A 13875-nucleotide genomic window follows, 5' to 3' on the forward strand; every position below is an offset into this window, starting at 1 on the left:
AAATGGACAATATCATGTCATTATGGAGATATGTGAACATCCTTTGAGCATAATAAAAAATACCTTGATGTTCTATCCAAGTATCACTAACTAATTGCAAAATTTAAAATAAGCCTAAGTTTGCCCTTTTTCTCCCTAGAAAATGTCAAAATTCTAACTTAATATTTCTTCGACTTCTCTCCTAATTGTGCTAATTTAATCATCAATTCCTCAAATTATTGGCACATTCTTACTCTTTCAAGAGTAAAAATTTAAACCTTCATTTTCAAGGTTTAACATTACCTTGAAAATATCCTAAAGTGTCAATTTTACCATGGTTGGGTTAACCACCATTTCATTTAGAGTTAACACTTTCTAAACCCATATAAAGTATTGATTACGGCCCAATTTGTCGTGAATTGGGCATCAAATAATGAAATACCAAACCCCTCCTACGCTAATGTAGCATAGGAATGACTCGGATCGTCCACCAACGAAAGCAATGATAGGATGGTAAACTTAGGATCGTACGTTATTTCTATTTTTGTGATTTTTTTTATATGGAAATGGGATTTTGGATTTTGATTCTAAACCTAACAAATTAAAAGCAAGACAAGTAAGAAATTACTCTAATGCGGAATGAAATCTAACTAAGTGTGAATAATTAATCCACAACGCATTGTCACTCTACACTATGAATTAACTATCAATACAAATAAACTAAGGAACGAAATGACAAAAGCATTAAATGAAACCTAATCTAATAAATGAAAGATAATACAAGTAAAGAAAAGCTAAATCTAACTTAACTACAATTGCAGAAAATAAAAGACATAAAGTAGAGCATTAACTAAACTAAGCATATAATGAAACCTAAAGCATATAACAAAACCTAAAACATTAAAAAAACCTAAGCTAATCTACCCTAATTGTATTCAATCAAAACTAGAACTTAACTAAATTGACAGAACAAGACAAAACAAGAATTAAACAAACTAAAATGCATCAAATTAAACCTAACTCTTGATTGAAGCAATTCATCGAACACATTGTAGGCGTGAAACTAATTAAGCATAATTAATACAATTTAAACATGAAATATCAAATTAGCTACAAGCATTCAATGAAATAACTTCAACACAAGCAAATTTAAGCAATGAACAGAATTAAACTAAGTTATTAACATGAAATAACCTAAGAATTCCAACTACAATCCACACAACTTCTTATGATACCAACTACTATCTCCGCTGTCACACGGAGACCCGGCTCGGAACCCCCAAATCGGTGAATAGTAGCACTCTGATGGACTCGCTGCTAGCTTCAACACCGACGAGGATGAACGGATCTTCCAACAGAGAACCCTCGACTGGAAATGGCTAAAAATGAAGGTGGTGCTGCTGTGGAAGGAAGAACCGCCGCCTCTGGAATCTGCCGCCTAAACCCCAGGTGGTGAATCTGCCAGAAGGTGATCGGAAGATGGATGTCACACCGGAGAACCCCTCCAGCGAGGTGGAGTTGGTCGGAAACCGCTGCCAAAACCCGTTGCTCCCACCACTTGAGCTCGCTGTCGTCGTCGCTTGAATCTGAGAAGAAGATGTGTGGGCTATGGATGGCCGGCTGGCGGCAGTAAAGGTAAGGGGAGAAGTTGAGCCGCTGGTCGGAGAGAAGAGGAAGAAGATGGAGGTGCCGGTGGGGGAAGTCTGCGTGCCCTAGGTGTGTTGCGAGGAAGAAAATCGCGAGAGAAGAATCTCCTTTCTTGTGACGTGCGTGGAGAGAATAAGGAGAAGGGTTCTTAACGGGTTCGGGTTTTGAGTTAAGGAGAGGAATCCGAATCCAATAACTAATAGGATTAAAAGTGGGCTTTTGGATTTTGGATATTGGGTTGAGAAGTTGAGATTTTGGGTTAATGGGATTCGGATCCAATAAGAGGATGAAATTGGGCTTGAAGAGTAAACTTTTGGATTGGGTTTGAATTGGAGCTCCACTTGTTAAATGAACCCTTGGATGCCTTGATCTCTATGAACGATCTAGATCGCTTTAAATCAGGATGAAAGGTTGGATCACTTGATCTGACTGAAGGGGCAAGATCTCTCTTAATCTGGATCAACGGTTCATATTAATTCAGGCTGATTTCCTTCATTTGACCTCTAAATCAAACCAAATTCAATCTGACTCGACCGTAATCCATGACTCTTTGAATTTCCTACAAAATCACATAAAAATATGAAATTAAATTCCACAATTTATAGAAAATTTATAATTAAGTCTAAAATGAATTCCTACTCACAAAATATAATATAAACACCAAATCAAGCATGTGAGAAGGTAAAAATGATAAGTCTAAAAGTCAAAATAACCAATAAAAATGCTCATTATCAGGTATAGAGAACACACTTTTAAGAACCTAAAATCTATTGGTGCTCTTTGAGTATTCTAGATATTTACTAGGGATAATTTCCTTTAATACCTTCCTAATGACCCTCCTAGGATTCTTAGAAGCCTTGGTTACACTAATCTTCTTAAGTATAACTCTAGGGGTAACCTCCCTTATAACCTTGGCTTAACTCCTAGACCTAGGATTAGTTCCATAACCATATGAAACTCTATGGCACAAAGGCACATTCTGCTTGGCTTTTGGTTTGTATCCCCAACCTCTTTTGCCATTGAAAGACTCTTGTTTTTCTAAACCTAGGTTTTGCCTCTCAGACCCTTTTACACTAATTGTCATTTTCTTAAGGGTATTCTCTAATTTATTAAGTCTTGACTTCAAAACTTGATTTTCTATCCTTAAATCCTCAAATGTGGATTTTCTATTATTTCCTTGGACACTTTTCTATTTAGGCACATATTTAACTTGTTGCGGTTTCTTGCCTAAACTGTTATCTACCTTCCTACCCTTAGGTATGCTAGTCCTAGCATAAAATGACTTGTAATTATCCTTAGATTTTTCATGCTTTCTATTTTCATGATAAATAGCATTAAAATGATACAAATTATTTCTAGCATGCTTTTTATCATTATATAAATAAGTATCATTAACTAATGGTATCTTAGTTTTATCCTTGGAAGCTCTCCCTTGATTTAAACTTCCTCCTTTCTTCTTGGCTGAAATTATTTCCTTTGGATATTGGTTCTGATAATATCTCTTCTGATTTCAAAAAAAGTATACAATGTGCTCCTTACCTTTTCGTACCATGGAGCCAACCTCTTTTGGCTTCTCCTTACCATTGGATACCACTTCACCCTTTTTCTTAACCAATTTTGGATATTTGCTCTTATAATGTCATTTTTCCCTACACTCAAAGCATGTAATGCGATTTTTATTTTTGCAATTTGAAATTGATATACCTTCACAAGTTATGGTTGTAGGGTTGCCACTTTCTTCCTCCTCATTGACTTTGGATGATGATGATGCTTTTTCTAGTTCCAATGTCAATGATCTATGCCCCCCCCCCCTGCATGCTTCTTTACTTTCCTCCTTGAATGTTGAGCACCTCTCAACTTTTGAATCCTCTTGTTATTTATTTAAAGAGTCTCCCTCTTTGAATTTGTCTTCATTTGACAAAGTGGAGGGATTTTTATGGAGCTTGGTCAATTTGCTCCACAATTCATTTGCGCTCTTGTAATATCCTATTTTGCGTAAAATATTGTTAGACAATAAATTAACCAAAACTTTGGTTACCTTATCATTTGCCTCATATTTTCTTAGTTACTCCTTGGTCCATTTTCTTTTCTTAAGGAGCTTCCCTTTGCTATCTATTAAAGCTTGAAATTCCACTATTAGAGTAAACTATTGCTCTATTTCCATCATGAAGAAATTTTTGACCCTTGATTTTCAAAGATCGAAGGTTTCAATTCCAAATGGTGGAGGTGCTCGGATATCACATCTGAATCCATCTTGACACTCTATTTTTGAACTTGAGTTCCTTAAATGATAATTTCTTGATTTTGAAATTAGGGCTTCAAGCTTCAATGTCTTCTTCTTCCTCTAACTAGTTGTTCTCCCGGTGATTAGTCCAATAAAGAGCGATCTCGCTCGGATACCACTTGTTAGAACAGTTTGGGAGCTAGAGGGGGTGAATAGTTTTAATTGCTTCGTCGATGATGATTTACAATAGATATCTTCACTACAACAAAAATCCTCATAGACATCAGTGGAACAACAACGGTTTTAAGCAAAAACCGATGTCTTTGAGTATTTTACATCGGTTTTTCCAAAAACCGGTGTCTATGAGCGCAGATTTTTGCTTCTATGAGCGCCCTTTTTTTCGTTAATAGACACCGATTTTAACAGCGGTTTTTAAAACCTGGTGTTAATGAACCAAAATAAAATAATTTAATTTTCCCACTGCCAAAATTTATAACACTTCACAAAGTTCCATCCAAACCTAAACCTATATCGCGTCGTCCACCGTATACCGTCGCAACGCCGCCACCACTTTCCTCCTCGCCGCTGGCCGTTCGACCATCTCTCTCAGCCTCATCTCCCTCTTTCCCTTCTTAGATCGACGCCCCTTCCTCTCTCGATCAGGATCAACACATGACGCCCTTGTTTCTCCGTCCAACCACACCGCATCTCCTCCAACTCCTCCCTTTGGGTGAGAAGAGGAGCCCTTCTTCGTTTTACCGAGGTTACCATGGGACTGCGACCTTGATTCTGGATAAAAGATTTATTTTTTTTAATCTTCTATTACTGTTTCAAATCCCCATTTTTAACTAGGGTTGGAGTTGGGGATCAGATCTGTGGGTTTTAGGAGAATGCCATTGACATTGCTTCAGGTGAGGCATTTTTAGGGTTGCACAGATGAGAGGAGTCTAATAGAGTTGGATAGATGGGCGATGAACTCAGCGTTCCTCTTGGTTGAGAGTTTCGGATGTCTGCTACTGGACTCGGAAACCAAGCTGCAAAGTTTTTTCCTACTTAGCGTGTTTCTTTTGGTTTTCTGTAGATTTGTCGATTTCGTTAGCAATTTAAGAAGATAGGCTTAACATCGACCAAGACACTCTAAAATCAAGGTGGTGGCTAGGGATTCTTGGTTTCTACTTGATTCTGTTTGAGAGTTTTTGTTTTGAGCTTTCTTTGCTTAGGATGTACAAAATGGCATGCATGAAACTGGGATCAAAACCCGATGCCTTCCACCAACAAGGGCAAGCTTGGTATGGTTCATTCTGTTCTTTTACTTCGTTTATTGATGTCAACTGGAAATCTACTTCTATAATAATTGAAGTCATTAGACCTACTTCTTTTCTAGGCTGCAGGAATTAAGTAGTTCAGATCTGCCATTTTATTTTATTTTTGGTAGTTTGGGTAATGTCTTATGAGATTTACATCTCCACGCTACTTTCTGGTTCTATTTTAAAGTACTTATATGATTTATGATATTGATGACATATATAATTTTGGCATTCAAAAAGTGTCCTGCCTTTGAAAAGGTTTTACTCTGATCTATTACACCTCCATGAAGTTTTTTAGCAAAAATCTCTATGAAGTATCAGTTTTGTGCTTCTTATCTAGAAGAATGTCATTGCTGGTTTTCTGCAAATTCATTTTACTGGATGTGGTACCTAGTTCAGAATTTTCCTATTGAATTTCCTGCTTCTCATAGTTTTACTTTTCCAATCATTGGATGGGCAACAAAGTTCTCTCATATGATTATATTGACTACAATTGCATGAGCAAGATATGTGTTAATTAGTATCGACTGCTACGTTTGAGAGAATGAAACAGCTAGCATGCATGCTGTTACTGACTTGAAGATGCCCCCACGGGTTCAGTAGATGAAATGCTTGTCCTTATAACTTCATGACACATTATGGATTTGCAAGATAGTTTTCTGATATTTATGTTGGCTACATTTGAAACATAACCAATTATGTTGGTCTCATCATTGCTGAGACCTTGCAGAAGGTTGATATTGGTTTCTTAATTTTATTTCTACCGTAAGCTTCCAAATGCAATAAAATCATGTGTATTCACTTTTTCCGCACATAACCTTTCAAGAGGCTGTACCTGAATAAGGAAATAAGACATCAAATTATATATTTGTATTTTTCAGGTTTTGCACAACAGGACTTCCTAGTGATGTTATTGTCGAAGTTGAAGAAATGACCTTCCATCTCCACAAGGCGAGGGCACTAACTCAGAATTTTATCTTGAAATTGGCTTGTACTAGTTAGTCATGTTCATTGATATCTTTTGCATTCCTCAATCATACTATTAACTTAAATCAATTGAAGTGGGAATGTTTTTTTTTAAAGCTTTGATATTGTTGTAGTTTTTTCCAAATTGATTTGCATCAGCCAAGTTTTGATTTGAATATTCCTACACTTGCATTTGTTTCGCAAGTAATACATAGCTGCAACAATTTGAAGGTGTAACTACTTTTCAATTCTACTGGTCATAGTTTTAAGGTTCAAGTCATGGCATTTATATAATCATGGCCTAGCCTCACAAGCAATGTGGATTATTCAGTACATACCATTTTAGGCACTCTAAATATCTCATTGAAGGATTTGAAACAAATTTATTCTGAATGTTGTAGTATATTGGATAATGATCATTTTTGGTATCCGTGCTAGATTTCATGGCTTTGAGTTAGTTTGCGAGGATAGGCAAATTCCTTGTGCTATAAAATTAATTCATGTACTTCTTGCAGTTTCCTTTGTTATCAAAAAGTAGCCTTTTGGAAAGGTTAATTAAGAACTCTGATGAAGAAGATATTGTGACAAGACAGGCTGATGTTCCTGGTGGTGCACAAGCATTTGAACTTGTGGCTAAGTTCTGAACTTGTGGCTAAGTTAAACATTAAATTCTTACTTATGGTTATTGAAGTTAGTGTTGAGTACGTTGACTTCATGTGGATCCTACTCTGTGTTGTGTACTATGAAGAAGAGTGTACTGTAATCATGTGTGAACTATGGATATTGTAGATTCCAGAGTTAAAGTCATCAGCCTGCATTAACTTTAGCGTCCTCACCTTTTCTTGCACCTAACCTTTCATAAGACTTCAACTCCTAGTGTGTTTAACATTTGCATTCCAGATTCATTAAATTTCATGCGCAGCAAGCTAAGATTCTTTATCACAAATAAATTCTTAGATTTATTATTTTTAGAATGTTTAGGTTCTGTGAACTGTTGTGATAATGGAACATGTTGTCTACTTGTTTATTTCTTCACTTTGATTATCATTTGTCATTGATTTAATGTGTATTTTAGTTGAAATATAATTCGACTTCAACTCTTAAGGATTTTACACTGACTATATTTTACTTGGTTCTTCTCCATACGAAAATCAATTGACCAGTTATTATACAAATCAAGAATGTAAAATTCCTCAAATTTGTTCTATTTTAATTGAAATCTCATTGCTTCCCAAAGATGACAGTGATCCAATGATTCTTTGCTAGGTTTGATATGAAAGAAGAAATTGCATATTTGGTATCCACACTTCTACTTTTTGTGCGAAGGCTTTTACATTGTTTGTCTTTAGGTCTCCCTAATAGTTGCAACTCAGGGTTTGATGTTGTTTCTCCATGTCAAAATGTATTAATTGGCTGCTATATGAAACATGTCTATTTTTTTCCTCTAATTATTTCTATTTTAACTAATATCTTACTCATTTTTAAAGTACATGATGATTTGTTGTTGACTTGCGTACCAAAGAAGAGAAGTTTATTTACTATGTGTAGTTCTTGTTTGTGTGAACTCTTAATCATTTTCTATTTATTTCAAGTTCTTCATAGCATTGCTGTTGCAGAATACTTTCGAGATGGTTGCACTAATCCTAGGAATCTCCTTGATGCATTAAACAAGGTTAAAGTAAGTTTACTGAATCATAGGTAATTGGTTTTTTGAATTAATTTATGAAGATAATTTCTCATCTTCATACTGACATTCTTGAGGAAATAAATTATTAAACATTAAAGCTATAATCATATTAAACATATGATATTATATGACATGATTATACTTAACATGTATGATAAGGTTAAACATGATCTTTAGAATCATCCATTCTTCTATAGCAGAAAAGTCTGCTGTTCCTTGGGAATGATGTCTTCTCCAAATCATTTTTTTGGGATATTTTTCAATTATAGGCATCTATATAGAAAGATGCAGGAAACGATGTTACTGCAGGATTTCACATTGGTGGATCCAGTGCCTGTGGAGTATGTACCATCAAGAAATCAGAATAGAGATTTCATCCAAGAACAGTTAAATAAAAGGGCTTGTTACTTAAGCGGTAGGCTAATTGGTACCTCAACTGGTCAATTGGTTGTTGTGCCATGCAATGTTGGGTGAGTAAGAATAACATTATATATCACTCTCACTTGCATATCCAGTGCCTGCTGCTATGCTTTTCCCCTGGTGCTTGATGTGTTTCTATGTTACAATGATTTTTTTGTGAACAACTGGATGCTTTTCCCCTGGTGATTTTGATAATTTCTATGCTTTTCCCCTGGTGCTTGCTATGATTTTTTTGATACAAACCGGATGCTATGCTTTTGTTACAATGATTTTTATAGCTTTTGCTCCTTATTTGTATTATGTCTATTAGCCATGTGTATACAAAGGGCACAGTTGCATTCTTGCTTATGAGATTTGGAAGATGGCATCAGAGGTAGTACAATAAATAGTATATCTCTTCATCAGAGGTAGCTTTGTTCTTCTATGCTTCCTTCACTGGATTTGTTGTGTAGTTATATTTCTTTGTTCAACCATTATCATGCCTAGTAATTTGTTGTATGATGTTGTCGGTTCTTATCAATCTGTACACTTGAATTAGAAGGAGCAAATTATCTATGTTATATTCTAAGCAGCATATACTAAGTGTCATATATGAAAGTTTTAGATTCTATGTTATATTCGTTATCTTCCACAGCAGCCTTTAAAAACTCAGTATTCTATTTTATTTGATACATGTACACATTTATTTTAGTTATTTGACATATGGTGGATTATTGGATCCTGATCATGAATTAACTTTGTATAAAGTATTGTAGATTATCTTTGTTGCAAGTATCAATTAGAAAGAGACTTTCTTTGGTTTAGATATTTTGCACTCCAAATTTAGTTTATTGGTAGTTCTCAACCCAAAATCAGATCACTGAAAAGCTTTCAAAATGCTTGATTTCCAGCTTTCAAAATTGCATCTTTAGACTGGCCTCGTTAGAGCTAGAGCAGATATTTGGGAAAAATAAATAAATCAAAATTGCATCTTTACCATTTCCAGCTTTCAAAATTGCATCTTTATCATTTCTAGCTTTCAAAATTGCATCTTTACTAATATATTATTTATGTGTTTTTACAGTTTACAAATCTCAAGTACTCCAGAGTTGAAATTGATGAAGTGCGGTTCGAGTGGGTTGAATGCATGCTAGATTACATTTGAAGTGCGATTCTACCTTGATGTGTTGTTAAAAGAATGTTCTACATTGATTTTGATATCTATTAGCTAGCTTTTAATGTAAAAAGAATGTTTGGGTATTTTATGAATACTGTTGTAAGAAGATTATTTATATAATTTGTGAATATTTGTATATTTTATGGATATTGTTGAATGAAGAATATTTGTATAATTTATGAATATTTGTGTATTTTTATTATTATTGTCGGTTTTTCATTGTTTCGGAAATCAAATTGTTAAAAAATATCCATATTACATCGGTTTTTCACCGCTGCAAAACCGGTGTTATTAACTAATATTACATCGGTCATTTACCGCTGCCAAAACTGGTGTTATTAACATACAATATTACATCAGTTTTACACCGTTGATGAAACGATGTCGTTAAATAATACTATACCGGTTAATAACCGATTCAAAAATCGGTGTCGTTAAGTGATACTACACCGGTTTTAAACCAATGTCTAAAATGGCAGACCTTTTACATCGGCTTCATAGACATCGGTCGAAAATGAAATAGACACCGGTGGAAAACCGATGTCTATGAGGATTTTTGTTGTAGTGCTTGAAGCGAAGGCTCACCAATGCTAACACTTGGATTTTACTTGGTATCCATCTTCTTAAGGTGACAAATCCAAGGGTTCACTCTCATCACAATCTTATCCACTATAAAATCACTCTGATGTGCGTAGATTGTATACACTTGTTTAGCATGTTTTGATGCACATTCTTATAGTTTATACATGCTTTATCTATGCATTTTCATGCTCCTTGTTTCCCTTTTAGCATATTTACTTTTCTTTGTTCTGGGATCTGCTCTTGTGCATTTTTTGATTTCAGGAGGTGAATTTGGAGAAGAATTGATGCTCGTAGCCAATTCTGCAATCAAATGAAGGAAGTTAACACCAGCCATGAGGGCTACATGGTCATGCCAAGGGAAAATGGCCTTGGTCATGTGGAGATGATAGGTCGTGTAGCATCAATAGCAAAGGAGAATGACATGGCCGTGTGAGAGCCACACTGCCGTGTCACATTTGAAGCCAACCAGTACATAGCCGTGTATGGTTATACGGTCGTGTAGCCTTTCCAGAGACAAAGAATAACATAGACGTGTGTGGCACATGACCGTGTGATATTTCCAGAGATGAAGATTGGGTAGGTCGTGTAGATCTGCAAGGCCGCGCAAGCCAACCAGGGACAAAGAAAGGCACGACCGTATGATGGTCACACGGTCGTGTGACCTTGGCCGAGAGGGAAGTGGGCATGGCTGTGTGGGGTTCACACAGCGGTGCCATGAGCCATGTGACACCCAAATGCTCTCTTCTATTTAAAGGGGTTTCTTCCTCTTTGAAAGGGGAAGACTCTCCCATTGGGGAGATTCATTCTTGAGGCTTCTTTCCACATCCTTGGCGTGCCTCTAGTGGATCAAGAGACATTCTCATCCAAGATTCGACTCCGATAGCATGGATTGGTTCCTAAGACCACTCGTCATCTTTTAGATAAGCATTTCATTTCTATCTTCTTGATTGGGATCGGAATGTTTATGATCTTCTTGTCTTCGATTTTTTCTTGTGTTATATGGAGTATATCTCATTGTTTTAGGATGGAGCGAGTATTTGTGATGTAATTGATGTGAGATTTTAAGGATTTGCCATTTTCTTGATTCAATGACATTGAAATGTTTTGTATCAATTCAATATTGTATGGATTATTGTGCTTTGAACCTAATTACCATTCTTGATTGGTTGTTTGTATTTCTTGTGGAATCTTGTAGAGGAATTCTCTAGATTGTAATTTTGCGGGGCGTCGTGACAGGGTTGCCCCATTAAACGGACATTTAGGGGATAACTTTGAGGAGTGAAACAAGAATCTACAAAGAAGTAGGATGGATTGAAGTACTGAATTCTATATCTTAATGTGAATTGATTAGTGATGTGTTTCTATGTTGTATGACCGTGTGGCGTCGTGACAGAGCTGCCCCATTAAACGGACTTCATAGGGATCATAACTATTTGATTACTTAAGGTTTAGATAAGAAACTTTGACTGGTATTTTCTGTAGTAAATAATCGGTGACTTCTTACAAATACATTTCAATTGAGGATAGGATCAGTAGATCGTTTCACATTAATGAGTATCACAAAGAAACCAGATCTCCTAGAACCTTAACAAAACTAAGTTTCTACATTTAACCTTTTACTTCTATTCTTTGATTGTTTCTTAGGTCATATAATCATTTGTTCGATTGTTTAGCTAATTCGCTTTGAGACATCTTTAGTGGTTATAATTAGTCCTTGTGGATTCGATATTTTTTTTATTACTGACAATGTAACCATACACTTGCGGTGCATAACACACTCCTTGGAAACAAACTAGATGCGGAGAAGCCTCGTACAAGCTCACAACAAGAATATAAAGAAAACAAGAAAGTAATACACAATACAATGAAAACCTTACTTGCTTGATCTCTCGTTGCTTGTAGATGCCTCTTGAATCTTGAAAAGTGCAACAACACTTGCTCAAGAATTGGCAGAGAGTGTGTGTGTGAAGGAATTAATTCAAAATATCCACGAAAACTCTTTTCTAGGTGATCCTGTCCGAATGCTGAATTAACGGACGCTGGGCACGTGGCGCTCTCCGAGTCGATGACGTGGATCTCCGGCCGGTCGGACGACGCTCCGGCGAACCTGCAAAGAAGTCGGGCCGGGAAGGGGATCCCGGCGGCGACCCTCCGACGCTCAAGTCAGGCAAGCAGATGGTGGAAAAAGTAGCTCCAAAGGCCTTGAACGCGTACCTCCGGCGAAGTCTGCGGCTCTTTATATAGAGCGGTGAAAGAGCTTCTACACGCCCACCGAGGCGCGTACGTGTCCGCAGCCCATACCTCGGTATGTGTTTGTCAGAAAGCTTACCTGACGCCATACTGCAACAGTCCCATCACGCCTTCGATGGGACAACAGGACACCCCGTTGTCAGACTAGGAGTATGGCTTAGCCATACGACTTGACGGCTGTCAGCAGATGTTCCTGTCCCTATTTACCCACCGCCGGCCAGGACGTCCATCCGGCCGGCTAGACGAAGAGCGCCGTCCGGAAGGCTTTAATTCCCTGCGCCGGCCGGGCGGCGCGCCCATTACGTCCTGCCTTCTCTTAGGCCTTCCGCTCGGTCATTATTTACTGTTTCATTGAGCGTCGGAACCCCGATCCCTGTCAGGGCGCCTTTTACTATCAGATGTTTACTGGCAGACCGGTCGGCTTGCCCTTTTCTCATGAGTCCGGTCGGCTCACCCTTCTTCGACGGACCACCTGGCCTTTGACTTCCACGTGGCGTTGACCCCTCAAAATGGGGGTCCCCTGTTCTAACCGCCGGATCACTTGCCTCCCCCTCAAGTCTAGTCGAAGGAGGCGAAGTCCGACTGACTGGACTGCCGGTCAGACTGAGTAACGGCCGCTGCATTAGTCCGCTCGGCCAGGCTTAGGGATGCACATCCGTTCAGCGGTGTCTGGCCCGTGCCTTGTATTCCCTTCCAAGTACATTTGATAAATGAGTCGCTCGGCCCCACGCTCTCTTTATTCTTGCCTCATTAGCACGCCCGATCTGAGGTCGACCTTTACAACCGAGTAGGACCACGCAGAGAGCTACCCGTCCTGCGGCTTTATAGGCTCCAGTTGCCCGCCTTTTAACGTCGATTTTTACCGTCGGGGCTCGACGGACTTCCGCTCGGCGGGTTTATAGACGCCGGCTCGTCTCTCGATATTTAACGTCGGAGCTCGACGGTCTTCCGCTCGGACGTTTATAGACGCCGGCTCGTCTCTCGATATTTAACGTCGGAGCTCGACGGTCTTCCACTCGGACGTTTATAGACGCCGTCCTCGATATTTAACGTCGGCTCGGCGGTCTTTCGCTTCGGACATTTATGACACCGCTCGTCTCGATATTTAACGCCGAGCTCGGCGGTCTTCGTCAGACGCGTTTATAGACGCCGCTCGTCTCGATATTTAACGCCGGAGCTCGGCGGTCTTCCGCCCGGACGTTTATAGACGCCGCTCGCTCTCGATATTTAACGCCGGAGCTCGACGGCGCGGACGTTTATAGACGCGCCGTCTCTCCATATTTAACGTCGGAGCTCAGCGGTCTTCCGCCGGACGCGTTTATAAGACGGCTCATCTCGATATTTAACGCCGGAGCTCGGCGGTCTTCCTTCAGACGTTTATGACGCCTCGCCTTGATATTTAACGCCGAGCTCGGCGGTCTCCCGGCGTTTATAGACGCCTCGTCTCGATATTTAACGGAGCTCGGCGGTCTTCCGCTCGGACGTTTATAGACGTCGGCTCGTCTCGATATTTGCCGGCTCGCGGTCTTCCGCTCGGGCGTTTATAGATGTCACCGCCCTTGATATTTAACGCCTGGTCGCGGTCTTTTATAAGACGCCGCCTCGTCTCGATATTTAACGTCGGAGCTCGACGGTCTTCCGCTCGGATGTTTATAGA

The 13875-nt window shown here is 38.7% G+C and overlaps 1 protein-coding gene across 1 annotated transcript; it reads left to right on the top strand.

Annotated features, from left to right (window-relative positions):
* Window positions 1-4388: 4388 nt before the first annotated feature.
* Window positions 4389-6949, top strand: LOC122021198 (BTB/POZ domain-containing protein At1g30440-like). Its single transcript, XM_042579285.1, has 4 exons — window positions 4389-4580; window positions 5071-5139; window positions 6039-6108; window positions 6639-6949. Exons 2-4 carry the CDS (start codon window positions 5072-5074, stop codon window positions 6765-6767), a joined length of 267 nt encoding a protein of 88 aa, XP_042435219.1. The 5' UTR covers window positions 4389-4580; window position 5071; the 3' UTR covers window positions 6768-6949.
* The last annotated feature ends 6926 nt before the right edge of the window (window positions 6950-13875 follow it).

The sequence above is a fragment of the Zingiber officinale genome, chromosome 9A (assembly GCF_018446385.1).
Source record: "Zingiber officinale cultivar Zhangliang chromosome 9A, Zo_v1.1, whole genome shotgun sequence".
NCBI classification, from domain to species: Eukaryota; Viridiplantae; Streptophyta; class Magnoliopsida; order Zingiberales; family Zingiberaceae; genus Zingiber; species Zingiber officinale.

What these genes read in the sequence shown, in the direction of transcription:
- LOC122021198 (XM_042579285.1), top strand. Translation starts at nt 5,072, where the DNA reads ATGTACAAAATGGCATGCATGAAACTGGGATCAAAACCCGATGCCTTC. An exon ending in CACCAACAAGGGCAAGCTTG is followed by an intron (nt 5,140 to 6,038) that starts GTATGGTTCATT and finishes TGTATTTTTCAG; the next exon opens with GTTTTGCACAACAGGACTTC. An exon ending in TGACCTTCCATCTCCACAAG is followed by an intron (nt 6,109 to 6,638) that starts GCGAGGGCACTA and finishes TACTTCTTGCAG; the next exon opens with TTTCCTTTGTTATCAAAAAG.